Raw genomic sequence first — 24689 nt, forward strand, 5'->3', positions numbered from 1 at the left:
CCAGTCCTGTGATCACTGCTGAGTTTTCCAAATTTGCTGGCATATTGAGTGCAGCACTTTGACAGCATCATCTTTCAGGATTTGAAATAGCTCAACTGGAATTCCATCACCTCTACTAGCTTTGTTTGTAGTGATGCTTCTTCAGGCCCACTTGACTTTGCATTCGCATTCCAGGATGTCTGGCTCTAGATGAGTGATCACACCATCGTGATTATCTGGGTCATGAAGATCTTTTTTGTATAGTTCTTCTGTGTATTCTTGACACCTCTTCTTAACATGTTCTACTTCTGTTAGGTCCATACTATTTCTGTCCTTTATTATACCCATCTTTGCATGAAATGTTCCCTTGTTATCTCTGATTTTCTTCAAGAGATTTCTAATCTTTCCCATTCTGTTGTTTTCCTCTATTTCTTTGCATTGGCCACTGAGGAAGGCTTTCTTATCTCTCCTTGCTGTTCTTTGGAACTCTGCATTCAAATGGGTATATCGTTCCTTTTCTCCTTTGCCTTTAGCTTCTCTTCTTTTCGCAGCTATTTGTAAGGCCTCCTCAGACATCCATTTTGCCTTTTTGCATTTCTTTTTCTTGGGGATGGTTTTGATCTCTGCCTCCTGTACAGTGTTACGAACCTCTGTCCATAGTTCTTTAGGCACTCTGTCTATCAGATCTAATCCATTGAATCTATTTGTCACTTCCAATGGATAATCATAAGAGATTTGATTAAGTCATACCTGAATGGTCTAGTGGTTTTCCCTACTTTCTTCAATTTAAGTCTGAATTTAGCAATAAGCAGTTCATGGTCTGAGCCACAGTCAGCCCCCAGTCCTGTTTTTGCTGACTGTATAGAGCTTCTCCATTTTTGGCTGCAAATAATGTAATCAGTCTGATTTCAGTATTGATCACCTGGTGATTTCCATGTATAGAGTCTTCTCTTGTGTAGTTGGAAGAGTGTGTTTGCTATGACCAGTGCGTTCTGTTGGCAAAACTCCATTAGCCTTTGCCCTGCTTCATTCTGTACTCCAAGGCCAAATTTGCCTGTTACTCCAGATATTTCTTGACTACCTACTTTGTCATTCCAGTCCCCTATAATGAAAAGGACACCTTTTTTGGGTGTTAGTTCTAGAAGGTCTTGTAGGTCTTCATAGAACCGTTCACCTTCAGCTTCTTTAGCATTGCCTTGGAAACGAACAGAGATCATTCTGTTGTTTTTGATATTGCATTCAAGTACTGCATTTCAGACTCTTTTGTTGACTATGAGGGCTGTTCCATTTCTTCTAAGGGATTCTTGCCCACAGTAGTAGATATTATGGTCATCTGAGTTAAATTCACCCATTCCAGTCCATTGTTCACTGATTCCTAAAATGTCGATTTTCACTCTTCCCATCTCCTGTTTGACCACTTCCAATTTACCTTGATTCGTGGACCTAACATTCCAGGTTCCTATGCAACATTGCTATTTACAGCACCAGACTTTACTTCCATCACCAGTCGCATCCACAACTGGTTGGTGTTTTTGCTTTGGCTCTGTCTCTTCATTCTTTCTGTAGTTAGTTCTCCACTGATCTCCAGTAGCATATTGGGTACCTACTGACCTGGGGAGTTCATCTTTTAGTGTCCTATCTTTTTGCCTTTTCATGCTGTTCATGGGGTTCTCAAGGCAAGAATACTGAAGTGTTTTGGCATTCTGTTCTCCAGTGGACCACGTTTTGTCAGAACTCTCCGCCATGACCCGTCTGTCTTGGGTGGCCCTACTCGACATGGCTCATAGTTTCATTGAGTTAGACAAGGCTGTTGTCCATGTGATCAGGTTGGTTAGTTTTCTGAGATTGAATTTTCAGTCTGTCTGCCCTCTGATGGAGAAGGATAAGAGGCTTATGGAACATTCCTGATGGGAGAGACTGACTGAGGGGGAAACTGAGTCTTGTTCTGATGGGCAGGAGCATGCTCAGTAAATCTTTAATTAATTTTCTGTTGATTGGTGGGGCTGTGTTCCCTCCCTGTTACTTACCTGAGGCTAAACTTTAGTGGAGGTAATGAAGATAATGGTTGAAGTGAAGTCACTCAGTTGTGTCCCACTCTTTGCGACCCCATGGACTGTAGCCTGCTAGGCTCCTCTGTCCATGGGATTTTCCAGGCAAGAAAATTGGAATGGGTTGCCATACCTCCTTCAAAAGTTCCCATGCACCCACTGCTCCACTCAGTGCCCCCAGCCCTGCAGCAGGCCACCGCTGACCCACACCTCTGCTGGAGACACCGGGAGGCTCATGGGCAAGTATGGATCAGTCTCTTGTGGGGTCACTACTCCTTTCTCCTGGGTCCTGATGCACACAAGGGTCTGTGCTCTCCAAAAGTCTGATTCCCCAGCCCTGTATAAGTTCTGATGGCTCTGTGGTGGGGTTAATGGCGACCTCATAGATAAGGTTTATTGGGAAGTTAACACATACCAGTTCTACTGTAATTGTTTTGCATAGAATATCGATTTCAGCCCTCCCTATACCCCTAATGAGGTAGGTACTATTATTATAAATCGAGAAAAAGAGTCCTCAAGTAGTTGGCCATTAAGTGGTTAGGATATGAAGTCAGGCAGGTTGACTCCACAGCCCATGCTTTAGGAAAACCAAATCAAGAAACCATTTATTATGGAAATTTTCAAAATGCACAATAGATAGAATAGAATAATTATCCTGTGTACCCATTATTCAGTTGCAGCAGTTACCATCTCATGGTCAATTTTATTTTATCATAACCCCAACTGTGCAGGTTAGCAATTTAATGCTTCTCAGGTCTGAATTCTCCTTTGCCAGTTGGCACAATATTAGATCTTGCAAATAGAGGGTCCTGGAGAAACACTGGAGGAGGAAAGGCTTCTCCTCTTGGTTCAGGTGTTCTCTTCTTGGTCTTATGCTGTGCCACCAGTGAATATTCCTCGCCCACTGGCAGCTGTCCTGCCACTTGTGTTCAATAGATCCAGTAGTGCACACCATGTAGTGAGTTTCACTGACATCCCAGCAGGCAGCTTACTAGTGAGTTTGCTAGCATGCCAGTGGTTAGTTTTCTAGCTAATTTTTCTGTCACCCCTACTAGAAGATCCCTAGCGAGTTTTTCTGGCACTCCAGCAGGTGGTATTTCTTGTGTGCCAGCACTGATCTGTGATGCTTCGTGAGTTTCTCTGCCGTCCAGTGGGCGATAGTCACATCCTTTCCAACAAATACCCCTGCTTGGACCTCCTGACTAAACTTATCTGCTCTAGAAGCAGTATCAGGAATAGGGTGATTTGCACAGATTGCACATGGTAAATTCACTCAGCATTCTGGACACTATAAGTCTTTGGATTTCCTCTTCCACATTGTCCTAGGGAAGTTGTGACACTTCAGCTATACTAAATATAGTCCACCACTGTGTCCAGATTTCATGCACCCTACTAAGTAAGCTGAGAGACCTCCAGCTACCTGAACCAACACATTATATCCAGAATTTCTAGTAAGTGCACACGTATCAGTGAATTTGGACTGCTTCCATTTGGGATTTCTTCTTGAGTGAGAGAGAAGTCTTGGTTTATTCTGAGTTCAAGCCCCAGCATCAACTACAAACATTTTGGAAAGACAGATAATAACTAGAACATTGCCTTTTTGTCTACATTTTATAAAAACCACTCTCAGGGCCTGACATTTCTTAGGGCAGAGAGTCAAAAGTTTGTGATCCTATTATACAGAGTGAAGTGAGTCAGAAAGAGAAAGATAAATACCGTATTCTAACACATATATATGGAATCTAGAAAAATGGTACTGAAGAATTTATTTACAGGGCAGCAATGGAGAAACAGACATAGAGAATAGACTTATGGACACGGGGAAAGGGGAGGGGAGGGTAAGATGTATGGAGAGAGTAACATGGAAACTTACATTACCATATGTAAAATAGATGGCCAGGTGGAATTTGCTGTATGGCTCAGGAAACTCAAACAGGGGCTTTGTATTAACCTAGAATGGTGGGATTGGGAGGGAGTTTCAAACAGGAGGAGATATATGTATACCTATGGCTGATTCACTTTGAGGTTTGACAGAAAATAGCAAAATTCTGTAAAGCAATTATCCTTCAATAAAAAATAAGTTGATTTAAAGAAAAGAAGTTTATGATCCTGTAACATCACTTTCTCTATTATCTCAGCTATAATATGAGGAGATTGAGAAGCTTCTGACACACCGCATTAAGAGCAGGATATGTGTAGCGACTGATTGCAGAGAGCACTGATCTGAACTTTAAATGTAAACAATATGCCTCTCAGGCTCTGACTTTTAATTCCAAGAAACAATTTTATCATATTTCCATTTGTCCTTTCTCAAGGCAGCGTCAAGTTCCATATATTTTCCAGGAACAACTAAACAAAGTTTTCTTTCCTCTTGCTGGGCATATTGTATAGAAATATTTCCTCAAGACCTTTCGGTTCCATCTCAACAGAAGATAATTGTTTTCCAGAACATAATAAGACATATGAGAGTCTGAGGGAAGGTCATCTGCTGAAGCCACTAAGAATGATGATACCTGTCACAGAAACTCAATGGGACTCTTCTTGGGCCCCAAGACAAACATATTTTGGGGTCATATTTTCCACCTGTTCCTCTTCAACTACTCTTTGCTCTTCTCCTTTATGGTATGTTTTGAGGGCATTCCCATTAGTATGAGCTCCAAAGGCCTATCTCTGCACTACTGTCAGCCTCTCTGCACACCAGATACTGACTGAAACACCACCTACTCCTTCAGTTCAGTTGAGTCGCTCAGTCGTGTCCAACTCTTTGCGACCCCAAGGACTGCAGCATGCCAAGCCTCCCTGTCCTTCACCAACTCCCGGAACTTGCTTAAACTCATGTCCATTGAGTCGGTGATGCCATCCAACCATTTCATTCTCAGTCATCCTCTTCCTCTCCTGCCTTCAATCTTTCCCAGTTTTTTCCAGTGAGTCAGTTTTTTGCGACAGGTGGCCAAAGTATTGGAGTTTCAGCTTCAGCATCAGTCCTTCCAATGAATATTCAGGACTGATTTCAGGAAATCAGTTGGATCTGATTGGTTGGATATGACTGGTTGGATCTCCTTACAGTCCAGGGGACTCTCAAGCGTCTTCTCCAACACCACAGTTTAAAAACATCAATTCTTCAGCACTCAGATTTCTTTATAGTCCAACTCCATGCATGACTACTGGAAAAACCACACTCTTTGCTCCCATGGTATTTTGAAGCATGTCCTAGACCTCATATCATGGGATGTCTATATCTATATGTATTTCTAAAAGTTAAATACCCAAGCTTTTAAACATACCTCTTAGAAGGCTTCTTTGGTGGCTCAATGATAAAGAGCCCACCTGTCATTGCAAAAGATGTGGGTGTGATCCCTAGGTTGGAAGACCCCTAGAGAAGGAAATGGCAGCCCACTCTGGTATTCTTGCCTGGAAAATACCAAGGACAGAGGATAATCCAGAGATAGTCCAGAGGATAGTCCTTGGTATAGGACAGAGACTGTACCAAGACAGGCTATGGTCTATGGAGCTGCCAAGAGTTGGCAGCTACTAAACAAAAACAACAGACCTCTTAGAAGAAGTGCTAAATCTAGTAAAATCGAGTATATCTAGTGCCTGCACAATGTGCAAGGCAAGACTTTGGAGGAATGGGTATGAAACAGATTCTGTCCTTTGTTCTGGTAAGGAATCTGTTTTGACATTCTTGGGGCTTCCCTGGTGGCTCTAACGATAAAGAATCTGCCTGCAGTGTGGGAAACCTGTGTTCGTTCCCTGGGTCAGGAAGATCCCCTGGAGGAGGGCATGGCAACCCACTCTGGTATTCTTGCCTGGATAATCCCTATGGACAGAGGAGCCTGGCGGGCTACAATCCATGGGATCTCTAAGAGTCGGACATGACTGAGCAACTAAGCACAGCACACTGACATTCCTAAAGAAAATAAGTGAAGGTAAAGTAGAAAATATTTCCAGAAACAGCTACTAAAACCTTACAGAGGTACCTCTTTAATGATATAAGGAAAGAAATTCTGGGTACCATAGGGGTGTCTTGGAGTAGGATATGACAACCCACTCCAGTATTCTTGCCTGGAAAATTCTATGGACAGAGAAGACTTGTGGGCTACAGTCCCATAGGGTTGCAAAGAGCAACTGAGCAGAGGGATGTCTATTTATATCTACATAGAAGTATCACTAGAGAGAGATTGACTATCAGTCTGAGGGATACTAGAACTTACGATTTCAGAAGAGTACATTAATAATACATGGTCTGGAATGAATCTGTATTAGTGGATTGTTCAAGTATAATGAAGATGAAGGGAGCTGAAACTAAAAAAGAAAATCCTATACTTTTTAACCCTGTATTTTCAGTTTTAAAAACTTAAAAAAAGAATTACTTCATCAGCTCTTTTCATGTGAAGTTTGAAAAGTGTTCTTCAGCTAATTTTGATAATTCCTCCTAGAAGGTGGGGTTACTTATATCAGTGATGCTCACTTGAAATCATTAAGTCCAATTCCCTCACATAGCCTACATGTATATTCAGAATAAATATAGCTATTTTAAATTTAACAAAGTAAGTCAACAGAGACTAAAATATACAAACATAAAGCCTTTTGAGAAAAAAATAAAAAGACAATTCAGGGTTAAGTTCTACTCTTGTTGCCATACAAGTTATTGTTACCACAGCAACCATCACAGTCTTATAAAAATGCAAGTGATTTTTTTTATCACTTTAAAATATCATGTTATCACTCTTTGTAATGGTTTTCTATCTCACTCAGAATAAAATCTTTGCCACGGCCTGTAAGACCCTGTGTGGCCTGCCCGTGCCAGTCCATCAAGCCTTATTTCTATGGCTCTCTCCCAAGTTTCTGTGCTCTAGCAGGTCTGGCTAACTTTTCCATTCTTTGAACATGTCAAACTTGTTTCCAGCTCATGGCTTTTTCCTTTGCTGTTTCTCATCTTGAAAGGCTCTTTTATCTTTCTAGGATGGGCTCTTGCTCTCCATTTAGGTCTCAACTGAAAAGAATCTTACCTGACAATTAAATCTACATCTTCATCCCACCCCCAGCACATACTGTGTATCCAATTATCTTGTTGTAGTCACTAAAAACCCTTACTGACATTGTTTGTTAATTCTCTTCTTCCTGTTCCCATGAGAGCAGAGTTGCTATCTGTATGTCACACCCTTGTATCCCCAGAGACTAGAACAACTCTGTCTGGTTACATAATGGCCTTGAATATGTATTTGTTTTGCTATTGAAAGAAATACATACCCAGGGAAATGAAAGTTCAAGGAGAGACTTCTGAAAAGCTTTCCTAGAATGGGTAGGGGGCTACTGCTGCTGCTAAGTCGCTGTAGGGGGGAAAGGGGGTAATTAGTAAAATCTCCTTTGATTATTTTTTATGAATCTAAGAAGGCTCATTTTTAAAATGTTTAAACGACAGAAAAAGACATACTACCTAATTGTAAAAATTCAAAAGAACCATTCCCCCACACATACACATTCATAGGGACTAAGGAGATGAAATTGGTGATATTTAAACTCAGTTTTCTATCTTTCCCTAATACCTGGACTTGTCTACTCACATCTACTTTTTTCTTTTTAATTCAGGGACTAAATTTGTTATAAAACAGACTCTTTGCATACTGTCAGAGTATGCTCTGCAAAGACCACCTGCATTAGAATCATATTAAGTGCTTGTTGATGCAGATCCCTGTGCCTTATTTAGAGTTGGGGTCCAGGAATCTGCTGGCTACAGAAAGTCTACAAGTGAATATTTCGTGTCCCTGAAGCTTTAGAACCCTCACCTCTCGACCCACTCTTAAGGAGTGTAGGACCATCTATCAGAACAACTGTAAATGAAAACTACACAGATTGCTTGGAAAATGAAATGGGAGTTGTTGTTGTTGGGGGTTTTTTTCTTCTTTTTTTTTTCTGCTGAATCAGAGTAGCTCCCTTATTTCCTTCCTTCCTTGGTTTCTTCTAAAACTGCAAGTGGTAACTTCAGTTTAGGTTCCTTACGATTTTCATAGTCTTGCTATGCATGTGTGCCTCTCAGTCATTTCTGACTCTTCGCAGTCCTGGCAGCCCACCAAGCTCTTCTGTCCATGAATTTCCTACTCCAGAGGATCTTCCTAATCCAGGGATCAAACCCAAGTCTCCTGCATTGTTAGGAGGATTCTTTAGCACTGCACCACCTAGGAAGCCCAAACATACTTAGAGACTCAAAACAGATTTTGGTCGCAAAGAAGGAGCTGTTTCTCTGCCCCAAAAATGGTATGCTTAACATTACTCTATTAGTATTATTTCCCTTTAATCTCTGCTTTGGTCTTTCTCATCCTATGATTTCCCTTATTTCAAATCACTTTCTGCTTTACTGTAAGGGAAAGAGCTTAGGGAATGATGAGACTATTAGCTTATTGAAGAGTATGCCTGTGCTACTTTGGAGCAGTTAACACAGTATCATGGCAAGCAAAATATAACAGGAGTGACTCTCTTCACACATGTGTTTTATATGATTTAAATAACATTTCAGAAGACACAAAGGAAAATATATGTTTGCCATCAGAAACTATGGCTTCAAAACCTAGCCGCCTCTTGTAGAAGTGTAATATTATCTTTTATTCCCAAACCCCATAGTTATGAAAGGCTTCATTTCTTCTAAAGCCATAACTTAGTGTAATTTGTTGCTTTTGTAATTCATTGCTGATTTTTCTCTATTTTATCTACCAGCAAACACTATAGAAATGTTCTGAAGTAACTCTGTAGTCAGTCTTGCTTTGTTGTTTTGACATTTCTCCCTTCCTATTGGCAGAATTTTAACTTTTTCATTATTGTATAGTTATTTAGTTATAGTCTATCTCATTTTTTCTCTTTTTATCCACTACCATTGTCTGTCCTTTAAACACAAAACTTTCTTTTTATATGATCTCACATCCCTTTTCAGCTTTGAATTTTCTTTGTCCTGTAGAGTCTTAAATTTTCCAGAAATTAATCTCTCTCTTTATCATATTTTTCTGTCTTTTCTGATGTGGAAATATACAAAACTTAAGTTCCTTGACACTTAACTAAAGCCACTCTTTAAGCCTTTTTCTGCCTATTTTATCTTCTGTACAATACTTTTTACTGTATGGAATTATTTGCTTTTAAAATAATTATCTGTCTAGTCTATCACCACCACCACCACCACCACCACCACCACCACCACCACTGGAATGTAAGTTTTCTGAAGGCAGAGACTCTATCATAGACTTTATTGTAGTCAAGCACCTAGAAAGGTGTGTTTGGCTACTGATTCACTGTCTACACAAAGAAAGATTAATGCTAAATGTAGAACTCAATGTACATATCTGGAACTGTTGTTTTCTTTATCATAACTGGAATTATCTTTTTGTAAATTGCTTTTTAAATCTGTCATACCTTTTGAAGCACGGCAGTCATATGAGAGTGTACATATGTGTGTGTGTGTGTGTGTATATATATATATATATATATTACGCATATACATACTACATTGTATACTGTTTTCAATATTCTATACATGACGGATGTTATACTTTTTACTGGACATTCCTGTCAGATAAGTTAATGTGATCAGTTTTTCAAATAATTACCTTTAAAACATGTGGCTTTTTACTTTTTTCTAAAATGACACTTTGAGATTGAAAATATCATTTAAGAATTAAAAGAGCCTACCTATTACTGAAACTTGAATTTTTTCCAAAAAGAAAAATCTTGTTAAAAAATCTTGTCTTTATCTAGAAGCCAAGGAAAAAAGCTATGGAAAGTTCTAGCAACAGTGATAGTGATTCAGGCACATCATCAGACACGTCAAGTGAAGGCATTAGTAGTAGTGATTCGGATGACCTAGAGGAAGATGAAGAAGAAGATCAAAGTATTGAAGAAAGTGAAGATGATGATTCTGATTCAGAGACTGAAGCACAGCAGAAAAGTAACAACCAGGTAGGTATAAATCATTTCATTGGGTGGTATCTGCACATTATTCATATTTAGGAATTAACTGGCTTATCTTAACTCTCAAAGTCTATATAGTTTAAAGTTTATCATTGCCTTTAGTTCTTCCTTTTGCACAAGAATAAAAAGGAGATAGAGAAACATTTTTAAAGGGACATTTTGTGAATTTTTTAGTGAGTTTTATATATTTATCAATCATTAGAAACACTTTTTTAAGGTACCCTTTTTCGCCCCCATGGTTTACTGCTTGATGTTCTTTGTTTTAACAGATGTTAAAGAAGTTGCCTTTTAATTTGTATTTACAGGTGCTATTACATGGTGTTTCAGACCCAAAAGCAGAAGGACAGAAAGCAACTGAAAAAGCCCAGGAAAAAAGAATTCACCAGCCATTACCTCTTCTGTCTGAATCCCAGACTCACTCATCATTCCAATCCCAGCAGAAGCAGCCTCAGGTTTTGTCACAGCAGCTTCCATTTATTTTCCAAAGCTCTCAGGCAAAGGAGGAATCTGTGAACAAACACACAAGTGTAATACAGTCTACGGGATTGGTGTCCAATGTGAAACCTTTATCTTTGGTAAATCAAGCCAAAAAGGAAACTTACATGAAACTCATAGTTCCTTCTCCTGATGTACTTAAAGCAGGGAATAAAAATACCTCTGAAGAATCTAGTTCTTTGACCAGTGAATTGCGTTCCAAACGGGTGAGTTAAAAATAATTTATAGAAGATTTTTATTATTAGACAAAGAGCTCTTATATAGTCTTACAATTGTTTAAGTTTAAACTGAATTCTATTCTTAAATTTATACATTCTTAGTCACCACGAATAGAATATTCACACCAGAAAACTAAATGTCTGTGATTTTATATTTACCTATACACCTGTTTAATATACTTTTGTAAATGCAATCTTGTCATCTTTTCCTAGGCTTAGTATTTTAGCAGTAAGAGGATAAATATATTTGCATTGGACACTTCACAGTTACTTTTGTTTAGAATCAATTTCTTTTTTTTCCTAATATTAGTATATTATTTTTTAAAGAAATGAACTCTTGAGTAATTTACCTCTGCTGCTAAGTCACTTCAGTCATGTCTGACTCTGTGTGAACCCATAGATGGCAGCCCACCAGGCTCTGCCGTCCCTGGGATTCTCCAGGCAAGAACACTGGAGTGGGTTGCCATTTCCTTCTCCAATGCATGAAAGTGAAAAGTAAAAGTGAAGTTGCTCAGTCGTGTCTGACTCTTCGCGACCCCATGGACTGAAGCCTACCAGGCTCCTCCATCCATGGGATTTTCCAGGCAAGAGTACTGGAGTGGGTTGCTATTGCCTAAAGTCCTATAATTTATCAATTTTTTTAAAATTTTATTTTATTTTTAACTTTACAATATTGTATTGAATCAATTTTAAGCAAAAAAATCCTTTCTAAGAATTGTTTTCCTTTACCATTCTTAATGAATTATACAAAACACAAAATACTTTGAGTAAATTTACTTATACAAACACCAGAACCACTCATCAGAAAACTTTTTTCATATTTATTTTCTTGCTGTTAATTTTATATTATTGTATAGTCTACAGTCATATGTTCAGAAGAATTCTAGTAATTAAATGACCAGTGCTTTTTAATCTTGAACTCATGAGACTGGAGAAAAAATATTCTGTTTGAACACAGTCGCCTGAATTTTGTTAATAAAAACTATCATTAGGCATCCTAATCATTGGAAAAGACTTACTGTTTTGCCAACCATTCATTCTTTTAAGTGCTTCATATGTATTTAGTTATTGGATAACGACATCTGTAAGTGCCACTAATAATATCATGTACATGTACATATATATATGATCAAATTCAGATTCGTATGACTTAACTCACCCAAGATCACATGCTAGTTGGTGATGGAGCTGGAATTCAAACTTAGACTCTATAACACTAGAGTCCTTATTCTTAATCACTATGGTATGCTGCCTTTCTTTCTCCAAAAAAAAAAAGAAAATCACAATGTCCTTATCTATTTAGTCTTTATTTTTTAAGTTAATTTTTATTGTAGTGTATAGTTGATTTATAATGCTGTGTTAATTTCTGCTGTACAGCAAAGTAAATCAGTTACACATATACATATATCTCCTCTTTTTTGGATTTCCTTCCCATTTATTTAGGTCACCACAGAGTTCATAAAGTTCCCTGTGCTGTATAGTAGGTTCTCATTAGTTATTGGGAGAAGGCAATGGCAAACCACTCCAGTACTCTTGCCTGGAGAATCCCGTGGATGGAGGAGCCTGGTTGGCTGCAGTCCATGGGGTCGCTGGGAGTCAAACACGATAGAGTGACTTCACTTTCACTTTCACGAATTGGAGAAGGAAATGGCAACCCACTCCAGTGTTCTTGCCTGGAGAATCTCAGGGACGGGGGAGCCTGGTGGGCTGCTGTCTCTGGGGTCCAACAGAGTTGGACATGACTGAAGCGACTTAGCAGCAGCAGCAGCATTAGTTATCTATTTTATGCATAGTAATGTCTATGTGTCAATCCCAATCTCCCAGTTCATCCCACCTGCCCTCCCCCCATGGTATCCATGTTTTTTACAGTGAAGAATTTGACGTGAAAGTGAAAGTTGCCCAGTCCTGTCTGACTCTTTGCAACCCCATGGACCATATAGTCCATGGAATTCTTCAGGCCAGAATACTGGAGTGGGTTTACCAGCTGAGCCACAAGGGAAGCCCAGGAATACTGGAGTGGGTAGCGTATCCCTTCTCCAGCAGAGATCTTCCCGACCCAGGAATTGAGCCAGGGTCTCCTGCATTGCAGGTGGATTCTTTACCCAACTAAGCTATCAGGGAAGAATTTAAGAACAAGGTCAAAGAAAAGTGAGGAAATCAGAACTCTTTTGAGAATCTAAATGAGTAGTTCTAAAGCCTAAGTGTACATTAAAATCACCTGGAAAACTAAAAAGAACTAACCATTTCAGAACAATTTAAAATCAGAATCTTTTGTGTTGAGGTTAAGATATTGCATGTCTAAATAGCATCCCATGTGATTCAGATGTGCAACCAAATTTGAGAACCACTAATCCAAATGGAATGATGAGTGATATCATAATATCACACATATGACAACTTGTAATGGACTGGTCAATTGTTAGGAGTTATTGGCGTCGTATTATTGACTCTCTTTGAAAAGCTAAGGAAGTTAAAAATTACTTTGCATTGGTTACTTTAATTTTTTCATGAATGTATATTCCACTTTAAGATAAATGAATTTACAGAGCCACATCAATAGTTACCTACATAAGTTTTCTTAATTTTTTAAGAGTTTCTTAAATTCCTATTTAAAGATATGTGACATCTATTATAAAGTCATTTATTAAACATTGGCTTTATAAATGTAGCCAAGCTAGGCTTTCTACCCATGTGATCGTATGTAATCCTTACAAAATTGTGTGAGGTAAAGAAACTAAGGCTCAGAGAAGTTAAGTCACTTTTCAACATCATATAACAAGTTACGAGAAGACAGATTTTTAAACCAAGATCATTCTGATTTCAAAGCCCATGATAAAGGTGAAATAATTTGGTGTTTCTGAAATGATATGGTAGTTAGTGGGAAATATTTTATGTGACTGCACATTCACAGTAGATTCAACTGTGAATGACTTTACTATTTATTGGTATCTAGAATTGAGTTAAGGGCTTACCAGGTGGCACTAGTGGTAAAGAACCTGCCTGGCAATGCAGGAGACATAAGAAACACAGGTTCAATCCCTGGGTCAGGAAGATCCCCTGGAGAAGGGCATGGCAAGCCACTCCAGTATTCTTGCCTATAGAATCCCATGGACAGAGAAATCTGGCAGGCTATAGTCCATAGGGTCACAAAGAGTCGGACATAACTGAAGCGACTTAGCAGGCAGCAGGCAGGCATTGAGTTAAAGGGTATTTTTATAAATATTTCTCTTACATCAGCTTTCCTTCTTTATGTGACAGTCTAATATATTTAGAATTTTGCTTGATTTCTTATGACAGTTTCCATTATTTCACTCTTCCTTCTATGTATCTGCTTTCCGAACTAGTTGATGATTTTCTTCAGTGTTATTTAATTATTGGATCCTTTCAAACCTTATACTGTAGACATTTTAATTTAAGACAGTATACATTAATTGTAATAAAGACCAGGAGTTTTGCCTAGAAGATTTTTTTGCAGTCTCCAGAGAGTCAGGTAAAGACTAGGAGAGCAAGAGCTTCAAGGTAGGACAAAGCTTTGCACCTCTCTCTTATACTCTGATCACCCAAGGGTATATGGAAGTAGCAAGACTTTTGCTACCATACAGGTCTCATTTTTCTCCCCTCCTACTTAATGTCCCACCCCTAATATCAAAAAGGATAGCACATTTGCTGTAAAAGCATAACTGATGCTAGTCTTGGGATAAAATACAGTCATTTTTGGTTATCTTAGAACACCTTCAGATGTCAATATTTGAGAAGTAATTCTTCAGAGTTATAGAATGAGAAGCAATTTCAGAAAATTAAAATATGAAACATAAAACTAAAGGGAAAGTTTTTGATTTTATGACTCTTGATCCTATATATTTGGAAGGAATATTAACTGCCTATTAAAAATATTAACTGCCTTTTAGAATACAAAATGACTGTGACAAAATTTTGTTCCAAGGAATGAAAATACACTAAATGTTTCTGCTGAAAATTTAAATCAGTACATATATAAAATATGAAGTATTGAGTATATTATATATAAATACTCATATACTATGCAATATTTATGTTTCATATAAATATTAAGTAAAATTATATTAAAATATTTTATGTAATAGTTTGCTATCAAATTCTTTTTAAAAAGATAAACAATTATGTAGTATAATATTTTATTCACTGAATAAATACCAATTAAGCCCTTTCTCTTTGTGAAGCATTGCCTTATGTACAAATATTATATTTCAGTCTTTGTTTACAAAAAGTTAACTTAATTTTCTAAACAAATACCATTAAGATAAGTTAAATAAGATAAAAAAGTTTATATGGGAATTGCTTACTGCATAATTAGTACTGGTACTTTAAAATATTTAATAAGTCATTCTGTGTGGCATCCCATCTCCATTTATATTTATGAAATAACCCACCACAAATCTTTGCTGACTTGCGTATTAAGAGTCCAGGTCCAGTGCTGACAATACTGTTGATTTTAATTTCAAGGCAACCATTTTCATTGCAGAATTTTAGCTCTTAAAATTTAACTTCTATTTCTGTCAACTTTGGATATTTTAATCATTCTACTTCAGTTTTCTTTTTTATATTTTAGTTATACAATTTTAATGAAATTCATATGATGTTATTCTTTTCATGAAGATCCTGATAGTCAAATAAATTTTTGTTGCTATTTACAGATGTAAATTTTATGGTTTAATGGTTTACAAATGAATTTTTTCCAAAAAAGTATAATTTTTTCTAAACTGTTTTCTACATCCTTTCTAAACTAATGTGCTAAAGACACTACAAAGTAGATTCCGCAGAATATTAAGCCAGCCTTTCTACTAACTTCAAATCATGGTTACTGTAGAAAACTACAGGATAGACTATAAGTGGAATCCCAGGGATGTGGGAGCCTGGTGGGCTGCCGTCTATGGGGTTGCACAGAGTCAGACACGACTGAAACGACTAACAGCAGCAGCAGCAGGGGACATATAAGAGCTCAAGGATAGGAGAGATGAGTGCTTTAGGCTGGGACAAATATAGGAAGCATCTTGAGTTGGATTTTGAATAATGAACAGGATTTCATCAGCCTGAAATGTATTAAAGGAAGACATTTTATGCAAAGAAAATGGTTATAACAGACTGTAGAGGCGGTAAAAGTACTGTGTGACATGCACCGGGCATGGCCCATAGTCCAGTTGGACTACAGAGGTATGTTAGTGTCTACTTGAAAAGTAATTTGAATATCAGATATAAGTGTTTAAGGTTTATAAAGTTGGCAGTGGAGGAAGAGGCACTAAAGGTTTTGACCAAAGAGCTAATATAAAATGTAGCTTATTTTATGAGAAAATTGCCCTTGGCATATGCATATATTGGGAGTTGGGTAGGAAGAAGTGATAGTATGTCTTAAATTTGAGCAGTATTTCAATGAAAGAATCCAAAACACATAGTATTAATGTGGCTGACTTGAAAAAAATAAAAGTAAAGATGTTTTTAAGGTTTCAAGTTTGGGTCATTGAGAAAAATGGAAACTGCAGTAATAAGAGAAGAGAGCAGTAAGGAAACACACATTTTGAAGGGGAAAGACTAAATTTTTAAATATATTATGTCTAGCCAAGGTTCAGCAATCAACTAGTCATCACTTCTACTACATTTACAGCACTTAAATATCATGATTTAAATTTGTATATGATTAGTTGTTGTCAGATACAGAAGGCAAATAAAAGTAGTCTTTATTCTTATGATACATTATTGTTTTGTATTCTACTTTATGTTTCAACAGGAACAATATAAACAGACATTCCCAGCTCAGTTAAAGAAACAGGAGTCATCTAAGAGCCTGAAGAAGGTTATTGCAGCTTTGTCAAATCCAAAACCAACCTCTAGTTCACCAGCACATCCAAAACAGACATTAGAAAACAGCAACCCTAATCCATTCTTGACAAATGCACTTTTAGGTAATCACCAACCAAATGGAGTTATTCAAAGTGTCATTCAAGAAGCTCCTCTGGCACTTACTACCAAAACTAAAATGCAGAGTAAGATTAATGAGAACATTGCTACTGCAAGTAGCACCCCTTTTTCCTCACCCGTAAATCTGAGTACAAGTGGAAGAAGAACCCCTGGCAGTCAGACAACTGTCATACCCTCTCCCTCTCCCATATTGCATAGTCAAGGGAAGGAAAAAGCAGTTAGCAACAATGTAAACACAGTGAAAACACAGCCTCACTCTCATCCTGCACAATCTCTAGTGGAGCAGTTTAGAGGAACAGATTCAGACATTCTTAGTAGCAAAGATTCTGAAGACTCCAATGAGGATGAAGAGGAAGATGATGAGGAAGATGAGGAAGATGAGGAAGACGATGACTCTGATGACAGCCAATCAGGTTGTTTTCTATTCTTAAGTTTAAAGTGTTTCTCTAAATGCCCTGTGAACCAAAACATTTTAAAGAGGCTCTTCAAATCCACAGATTTGAAATCGCTGTCATTCACCGTTTCATGCAGCTCTGTTCCTTTCTATAGTGAGTGGTAAAGGAAAGGAATAATTGAGATTGAAAGTCCTAAATTAAGTTCTCAGCTTGTTCATTTAACACTAAACAAATAACTTTAAAATGACTGTAAGTAATTCATGAATTAAGAACTTGAGGAACTTGCTTAATTTTCATTTAATTCATGACCACCCATTTGTCCTTTCTTTTTCATCTCTTCTGCTACTTGTTAAATTGTGTCACTGGATATTTTGAAGAAAGGCAAAATTTTACTCAGTCATTCAGAAAATACCCCAAAGCCTAAATCTCTATGAATAGTTCTTAGCAACATAGAATTTATTTAATAACATATATAGAGTACCCCCAATTTTATTTATTTTCTTTTTAATTTCTTGTTTTATTTCCCTTTAACTCTTTTTTCTTGTTCCACAGAAGATTGAAAATATAAAATAGTTTAAAATTTAAATACAAAGATGAGACACGTATTTTTTATAAAAGTTTTTGAATTTGTTCCTCGTCAGCCACGAATCCAATTTTAAATTTTCTATCTACCAATATAAGTAGGAAAATATAATCAATTATACAATTTTTAAAATGACTATAAGGTAAAAACAACCTACTTGCTCAGGGTAAGAACAACTTTTCCTAATAATATATTTTCCTAGGGATCCCATAAACACAACTTTGCATGATACATAGTATTAATAGTTTTCAAAGGTAACTTTTATAATGAACTTCGATATGGGTAGCTAGTACTACATAAAACACAATTCCACAGAAGCTGTTGTTCTGGGAACCACTAAAATACAGGCCTAGTATCATCTATGTAATTAGGTTTTACATATCTATAGGGATAGATGCAAATTTATAGGACTACATTGCTAGCACAAACTTAAATTATTAAATCATTAAATTACTCCCCAGTTTTTTCTGTAATACTATTTTTTGTGAAGCCTGAGAAGCTTGACGAGTAGAATTAACTGCAGCCCCAAAGCCAAGTATCTCTCCACCAAAATTGTTTTCTTTTGCCTCAAAACCCGGAAGAACAAGTGATAGTTCCAGAGTTCTCTTCCTCATAGTGAACCTTGTGTACTTCTCAGATTATTGAAATCTATTGATTTAAATAATAAAATTCTGTTTCCTCTATACTTTAGTCTCTTTATTAAATTGAAAATAATTTTGAAAACTCATCATGTGAATAGTGTCATGTGAGAGAAGAACTGTTTTATGATTCAAGTTTTATGATTTGAGTAAAACAGTTACTTTAATGAAGAATTTTAAACATTTATGGCCTACATACCTTGTGCTCAAATAGCTTTTAAGATAGTAATTTTTACATTTACTCTTCAGAAAAGTTGCTTATTTGAATTCTCAATCACAAATGCTGATTCCTGAACTATTCCATTTAGATACAAACTGCAAACTGTTGGTGATTATCTAGTTATAATATACAAATGCTTCTTTTACTTCCCAGAATCAGATAGTAATTCAGAATCAGATACAGAAGGATCAGAAGAAGATGATGATGATGATAAAGACCAAGATGAATCAGATAGTGATACTGAAGGAGAGAAAACTTCAATGAAACTGAATAAAACAGCTTCCTCTGTCAAAAGCCCTTCCATCAGTCTCACAGCTCACTCAACACCTCGTAACCTCCACATAGCAAAAGCCCCAGGCTCTGCTCCTGCTGCCTTATGTTCTGAATCCCAGTCACCTGCTTTTCTTGGCACACCTTCTTCCACACTTACTTCAAGTCCACACTCTGGTACCTACACTTTATTTTTATTATTGTGAAGTAGAAATCAAACCATAACAAGAATTCTTATTTATACAGTGTTCTGGGGATGATCTCATTGGAATCAAGGCTAGATTTTAGGCTAAGAAAGGTCAGCGTGTATTTTCAAAGGATATGACTCACTACCATTTTTTCCTCTGTGCTTCCAATTTAAGAACCTGATTGATGGCAGCTCTTGAGTTTAAATACTTTCTTGTTTTTATGTTTATTTTATACTTCTAGAATTTAGAATTTGACTGACAGTTGGACTTTTTTTTTTTTTTTTTGGTAATTTACAAAAATGAGCTCACTTTTTTTCTTAATATACAATTGCATGTCTGCCCAACACATAGCCAATGTCATTTGTATTAGTGAGTAGTAGTAGTATTTTATTAACATGCCATATCTTTTTTCCTTTTGATCTTTTATAAACTATTAGAGGTCTTCTTTAAAAGGTTTTGCATTATTACTCTCAAATTTCTATTCTCAATTGAATAACTAAAAAAATACAGGCGTGTATTGTAAAATATTGTTTTACACATGTCACTCTTTTCTTGAAAATTTCTAGTTTTGTTTTCACTTGCCATGAACCAATATGATATCCAACTTATTTAAGATGTATCCATTTGTATTGGTGAAGCTTGATCTTTATCATGAAAAATTGTCCATATAATTATAATCCTATTCTTTGTAGTTTAATTAAAGTGCTTTTGACTATGGATTTATATGGCTATAGAAGTTATATATTTTTTTATTTATTTATTTTAATTAGAGGCTAATTACTTTACAATACTATTTTTAAATGTATAACCCAACTGTTGAAATTTTTCAACATCTTAAAACTCATATTTTCAAAGAAAACAACTGTACATAGTTTCCTGAAACGTCTATCTGCTATTTTCCTTCTACTTCTTTAGCCATTTCCTTAATAACAAGATGAGAGGAAAGCTTTACCTTTTTACTTTCATCATCTTTTCATTAGAGAGAAATAAATACTAGCTATTATGTCATGCAGACCAAAAAGGGAAAAAAAAAAACCTCTACACAGTGTGTTTTGTTGAAAATAATCTGAAAATAATGTACAAACTGCAGAAAAACACTAAATAATTCAAGTCATTAAGACACATTATTCAAAGAAAAGTTTCAAAACTATCAAAAATTTTTCATGTATATAAACTAATCTTTTATGTTAACTGGTTGAATTTTCTTGAAGGCACTTCCAAAAGGAGAAGAGTAACAGATGAACGTGAACTGCATATTCCTTTGGAATATGGGTATGCAAAATAAGATTTATCTTTATGCTTTTGCCCCACATATTTATGCATGTTTTGATTTCTCCTTCTCTACTGTTACTAACAGAAGTGAATATACTGCACAGTATTTATTAAACAGAAGAGCAAAGCTGATATATCTGAGGTTGATATATCAGAAAACTAAAATTAAGCCTAACTGCTGGGTTTAGGTATGGTAGAGCTGGGATGGGATCATAGGCAGCTAGGTGGGAATATGATTGAAAAAGTTGCAAAAGCAAATCATTTGGCAAAGAGCAGGGACACAGTTAAGAGTGTCAGAAGTTGTTGTGAAGATAGATTTAAAGGATGGTGAAAGCCACTGTCGGAGAAGGCAATGGCACCCCACTCCAGTACTCTTGCCTGGAAACTCCCATGGACGGAGGAGCCTGGTAGGCTGCAGTCCATGGGGTCGCTAAGAGTCGAACACGACTGAGCGACTTCACCTTCACTTTTCACTTTCATGCATTGGAGAAGGAAATGGCAACCCACTCCAGTGTTCTTGCCTGGAGAATCCCAGGGACGGGGGAGCCTGGTGGGCTGCCGTCTATGGGGTCGCAGAGAGTCGGACACGACTGAAGCGACTTAGCAGCAGCAGCAGCAGCAGAAAGCCACCGTGGGTAAAACTGAAAGACTTGAGCAGAGTTTGGCTAAAATGGTTGAATAGGAACTGAGAATTTTCACACTGCAAGTTTGTGATCCCCAAAGAGCAGAGAGCCAAGTTTGCTTTATTCTTCTCATTTAAAGCTTTTCAAATATAAATTCAATACACCCTGACACATTACTGAACATGCCCAAATACCCAAAGTCATGCCAGTGTGATTTCTTAAAATTTTGATATTTGTTTAATATTTGTAAATTGAGTTTGATTAACTTCAGTTAAATTACTTAGTAAAAAAATCTCAATTATTTTAATGTATCTGAATTGTATACTGTTTATATTTTTCTTTGTATTTTTTGTGTTGTCTAAAGAGCATGTGTTCTTAAATTTTTTTAATTTTTATTTTTAAAAGTTTTCTTAAAACTAAATATGTTATAACCCTCATTTCTATTATGTGTAGCTGGCAGAGAGAGACAAGAATAAGAAACTTTGGAGGGCGCCTTCAAGGAGAAGTAGCATATTATGCTCCATGTGGAAAGAAACTTAGGCAGTACCCTGAAGTAATAAAGGTACATACTTTTCACCAAATAGCACACATTTGGTGCCTATTAAGCTTGCTTATGGGAAAAAAAGTACACTCCTTTGTCAAAGTTCTTTAACACAAAATATTCTCTCGTGTGAGACTAATGAATGTGCTTAACCTAAATTGATCTGTTAAATCCATAGCCCATAATAGAGTATACAAAACCATAGTGTCCTGAAGATAGCTATACATCAAAGCTGGGTTGTAATTATTAAAACCTGAAGTGGAAAAATATGTGATTTTTTCAGTATCTCAGCAGAAATGGAATAATGGATATCTCAAGGGACAATTTCAGCTTCAGTGCAAAAATAAGAGTGGGTGACTTCTATGAAGCCAGAGATGGACCGCAGGTATCCACTTTTTAAAAAGTACAGTCTTTGAACCAAAAAGTAGTAACATAACCTAAATGAAGTAAATTTCACTACACTCTGGAGCATTGCCTTTTGTTAGTTAATTCTTATAGCTATACATATAACTTTGTAGACACTCACAAGGCCTCAATATACTGTGTTTCAGTAACAAGGAGCTTTGACATTTTTTTCCTTTAAGTTTAAGTAAACTTTTTCCTGTTTGTTAATTCTGTCATTAATTTTGATAGTTTACACAGGTGTAAAAGTATCTGCATGTTCATTAGAAATATAGGAAAACATTAGTTCCCTAAAAGGTAAACATTAAAAAAAATTTGAATAGGGAAAAAAATTGTTATAAGTCAGTCTAAGAGAGGATAGATATGCCTTAGTTTTGGGGAGGATCTTATCCATTTCATTATGCCATACTACATGATCCATTGTCACAAGTGTGATAATTTTTTGATGGAGTTAGGGGGAATTCCATAATAGTGGATGAATGAAATTTCTCCTTTTTGTAGAAATTGAATTTCTAAATAATTAGACACATTTATGAAAATATCACCACAGCTCTCTTTGAGTTTAAGGATTAAGTACATAACCTCATCAATCACCACAAAGAAGTTAACACTAAAACCTCATTTCCTATGTCTCCTTTAATGGTTTGCCTTTATTCCATACTTAGATTCAGCTACATGTACTTAGTATTCCCTTTATTAGCTCCATTGAAAGAAGTCCTAGTTATGGAGTGAGGAGATCTAGATTCTTGTTAATCCATGAAATAGTTTTATGATTTCAAACAACAAAATCATGCCCTCTTTTACTTCAGTTTCTTTATCGGCAGAATAGAGACAATCATAATTTTCCTTCTGCCTCATAGGATGATGATGAGGTTAAAATGAAATCATACGGATAAAAATGTTTTAAAGGGTTAAAATGCTTAGCCAACTGAAGTTGGTATTTTCCTTCTTGATTGAACTTTTCTTTTTTTCCACTATAATGCCCAGAAAGATATTCTTCTAGTGATTAATATTTTCTATTGTGAATGGGCAAGTTTTTCCATACTATCTTACCCTTTAATTTTATAGTTATAGAAGTAAAAAATTAATTCCTAATTCTTCAAGAGAGTCATTCATTTTGAGAGCTCAAAGATTAAGGGAGTTTTCCAAGATTACACAATCTCAACCAGGTAGAAACCTAACTGAACTCAAGATTTCTGACAAGTGATCTTTTACATTCATTGTGTAACCTATTTTCCATTGTCATCCATGACTTTTTATGAAACAAGTTATGTCCACATCCACTTGTTTCTTTACTAGTAAATCTAAAATGCCAAAACAAATTCATCTGAGATTTAACTTGTTTATGGAAATACATTCTAGGATTTTTCTTTTTTCAACTTAAAAATCTGTGTAACTTACCAGATTCTTAGAATTTTAGTGAACTACAGCATTATTTTATATACTTCATATATAGCAGAGCAGTTTTTAAGTCATAAACCTTAGAAGGCAATAATGATTTTATTTAAAAATTCCCATTTTTTAATCTTTTCATTCATGTTAATATAACCTTATCTCACTTAAATATGCCAATGATATCTTTATGTTTTTAAGTTAAATAGAATTTTATTCTAGAGAGGAAAGCTAATTGCTATCCAGTACATAAAGGACTTTAGTTTTGTATCAGTGGTAATTAGACTCAATCTATGAAGCCTCATTAGGCAGAGCAGAATGTTCTTTGACATCCATTCACTTTTTATTAAATGTAATCAGTGTTTTCCAAAGCATATTGTCTTATTGAGAGATCAGTTCCAATCAAGGAAATATGATGAGTTATTAGTTCAAGACTGTGTTAAGCTGCCAACATTTCAGCAGCCTGCTGAGGGAAAATATTAGCAATTTTGAGAACACTTCTCTCAATTTAAAAAATATAAGTTGATTTTATTTCAGGATACTTTTAGAGAACAACAATTAAAGGTAAGTAATCAAAATAAATTTACTTCATTAGAGATGCATGTAGTTAAAGAAACGTACTTATTCAGTGTATGATCAATATGTATAAGCATATGGTTAATTAGAAATGTATATAATTATATAGTAGTTTTCTGTGGAAATGAACAAAGATTGCATGTCTTTGTTAAAGTATCTTAATGTCCAATAATTTTGATTGGCCTAAATTTTGTAGAAGATATAAAATATAATTTGGGACAAAGACACTGTTTCCAAGTAGTGATGATCTGTATATGTTTATATACAAATTTTGTAAATACAAATTGTATAAATGGTCTGATGGTATACATAAATTGAAAATTAAAACTATGCATATTGAAAGACTGAAAGGAAATGTGTCAAAGATTTAATAATGGATGTAATGGTTGGTGGTACAGTGGATCTTATTTTTACCTATGTTCTTACATGTTTCACAATTCCTAAAATTTGCTTGTATTGCAACTATAATGTGAAAAACAATTTCCTATTTAAAAATAATTACATCTACCCATATAATCCAAAAAAGCTAAACATTCAGTTTTCAAAATACATAGAAATTTTACATAATGATTTTAAATGTTACTGCTACAGTTTTCCAAGCTACATATATTTATTCTGGGTGTTTGATTACAAATGTAATGCTATATTTATAGATTCATTAATATTCTTAATCACTCTCCTAATAAAATGTTTACATTGGAAAATATATTTCTTCCATCATATTTTTTCTCTTAAACTTACCAAAACCAAAAAGCAACTGCAACAGCAGTTCTATAAGTTCTAATTTTGTTCAAGATATATCAAAAACTTGCAGCAGTGGTACTCTATATTTTGCTGATGAAATTTAGAAAATGATAATTTTTGTTAGAAGATAATATCTGCAATACAGAAGCAGAGTTATTTTATGTTAATTATTTTGACAAAGTATTTCTGAGCTTGAG

At 35.8% G+C, this 24689-nt stretch overlaps 1 protein-coding gene across 16 annotated transcripts in view; it reads left to right on the forward strand.

Annotated features, from left to right (window-relative positions):
* BAZ2B (bromodomain adjacent to zinc finger domain 2B) overlaps positions 1 to 24689 on the forward strand; it is a 206487-nt gene that overhangs the window by 83141 nt on the left and 98657 nt on the right. For 11 of the 16 annotated variants that reach the window (XM_070799185.1, XM_019972053.2, XM_070799145.1 and 8 more), the window contains 7 exons: positions 9771 to 9971; positions 10289 to 10684; positions 16458 to 17061; positions 18638 to 18931; positions 20154 to 20214; positions 21291 to 21399; positions 21662 to 21763. In XM_070799185.1, the coding sequence (XP_070655286.1) occupies positions 9771 to 9971; positions 10289 to 10684; positions 16458 to 17061; positions 18638 to 18931; positions 20154 to 20214; positions 21291 to 21399; positions 21662 to 21763 (1767 nt within the window). The remainder of the gene's footprint in view (positions 1 to 9770; positions 9972 to 10288; positions 10685 to 16457; positions 17062 to 18637; positions 18932 to 20153; positions 20215 to 21290; positions 21400 to 21661; positions 21764 to 24689) is intronic. The other 5 variants (XM_070799153.1, XM_019972103.2, XM_019972143.2 and 2 more) reach the window with 2 other exon arrangements.

The sequence above is a fragment of the Bos indicus genome, chromosome 2 (genome assembly GCF_029378745.1).
Source record: "Bos indicus isolate NIAB-ARS_2022 breed Sahiwal x Tharparkar chromosome 2, NIAB-ARS_B.indTharparkar_mat_pri_1.0, whole genome shotgun sequence".
NCBI classification, from domain to species: Eukaryota; Metazoa; Chordata; class Mammalia; order Artiodactyla; family Bovidae; genus Bos; species Bos indicus.